The 1632-nt window shown below is 65.5% G+C and overlaps 1 protein-coding gene across 1 annotated transcript; it reads left to right on the forward strand.

The window, feature by feature from the left end:
• LOC136549081 (uncharacterized) lies at positions 1-1632 on the forward strand. Its single transcript, XM_066540380.1, has one exon. It carries the CDS (start codon positions 1-3, stop codon positions 1630-1632), a length of 1632 nt encoding a protein of 543 aa, XP_066396477.1.

Below are 1632 nucleotides of genomic sequence, written 5' to 3' on the forward strand. Positions count from 1 at the left end.
ATGGCAAGGCCGCCGGGAAGAGGCCGATGCCCCTGGACGGCTTCCATCACCGGGGCGTCATTCCTACATGGCGTGGTCTGCATCTCTGCCGCGTCCGGCGCCGGGAAGACGGAGCTTGTGCTTGAGTTTGCACACAGGCACGCCCACGAGTACAAAAAGGTCCTCTGGGTTCACGGAGAGGCGAGGTACCTGCGCCAGAGCTACCTCAAGCTCGCAGACCACTTGGGCGTCGCCGTCGGCGACAATGTATTGCAGACGACGACGACAGAGCGGCCCAGAAGCCTCCACGGGATCGAGGGAGTCGCTATTGAGAAGATCAAGAAGGAGCTCACCCGCGACATACCCTACCTCGTCGTCATCGACAACCTCGAGAGCGAGAGAGACTGGTGGGATGGCCGGGCCATTAAGGAGCTCCTGCCCCGCGGCAGCGGGCGCACGCACGTCATCATCACGACGCGGCTCCCCAGCCTGCAGGGGGTGAGGGTTTTCGAGCTAGGTAACCTCGACGCGCCCAATTCCATGCATCTCATGAAGGGCGCGCGCATGTTTAGAGATGAGGACTTGGCTGTACTTACGGACATCCAAGAGAAGGTGTGCGGCGTGCCTCTGGGCCTCGCCTTCGTCGGGTTGATACTGTCCGAGATCGCCGTTAGCCCGGCCAAGCTCCGGGAGATGATGAGCTACGCGCCGCACCGGGCGCCGACGTGGTCACCCAAGGACGACGCCGCGGTGCGTGACAACCCGGGCCTCGTCCAGCTCCTGGACGCGTGCTTCACGCTGCTGCGGTGGGAGACACCTGCCGGGCTCGGCAAGGTAGCCGAGAGGCTGCTTGAGGCCAGCAGCTTCTTTGCGCCGGTGCCGATCCCGACGGCGATGCTCGTACACGCTGCCTGCACGTGCGTGGCCGGGAAGACGCCGTGGAAGCGCTTGACGCGCGAGCTGCAGCGATGTTGCACCTCGCCGCGCGCGCCACTGGAAATCGGCCACGTCGAACAGAACGCGCTGGCGATGCTGCTGCGCCTTGGGATCGCCCGGCGGAGCACGCGGGCCGGGTGTGTCTCCGTGCACGGCGTGTTCCGGACCTTCGGCCGCAAGATCGGCTCCGGCCGAGTCGGCCGTGCTGTTGTGGAGACCATCGCCGAGCAGGGCGGGGGCGCGGCGCAACACGCCGACGACCACACGTGGGCGGCGTGCCTGTCTCTGTTCAGGTTCGAGGCGCCTGACGTGTCAGTGGAGCTGTCGCCGCCGGAGCTCGCGCGGTTCATCACGCGCTCAGCTTTACCGCTCGCCGCACGCTGCATGACTGGGTACTCTGCGTATGGCGCCGCGCTCGAGCTGCTCCAGGAAGCCACCGACGTCGTCCTCGAGGCCGAGGACTTGTACATCGGCGCGCCTCGCCGGATTAACGATCTCAGGTACGTGGCGATCGACCCGAAGGTATACAGGAAGCTCGCCCAAGCGAGGGCGGAGCTCCTCGTGATGCGAGCAAGGATTATGCTGAGGGCCGGAGAGTGCGGCATCGCCGAGGACCACTGCTTGTCGGCGATTGGCCTCCTAGAGGTAGCCTGCGGCGACTGCCACCCTGAGACCCTGGTGGTCAAGGCTTTCTTGGAGCAGGCCGTGAGGGTTTAG

This window comes from Miscanthus floridulus, chromosome 4, assembly GCF_019320115.1.
Source record: "Miscanthus floridulus cultivar M001 chromosome 4, ASM1932011v1, whole genome shotgun sequence".
In the NCBI taxonomy this organism is placed as follows: domain Eukaryota; kingdom Viridiplantae; phylum Streptophyta; class Magnoliopsida; order Poales; family Poaceae; genus Miscanthus; species Miscanthus floridulus.

Coding starts and splice junctions, on each gene's coding strand:
- LOC136549081 (XM_066540380.1), top strand. CDS start 1: ATGGCAAGGCCGCCGGGAAGAGGCCGATGCCCCTGGACGGCTTCCATC.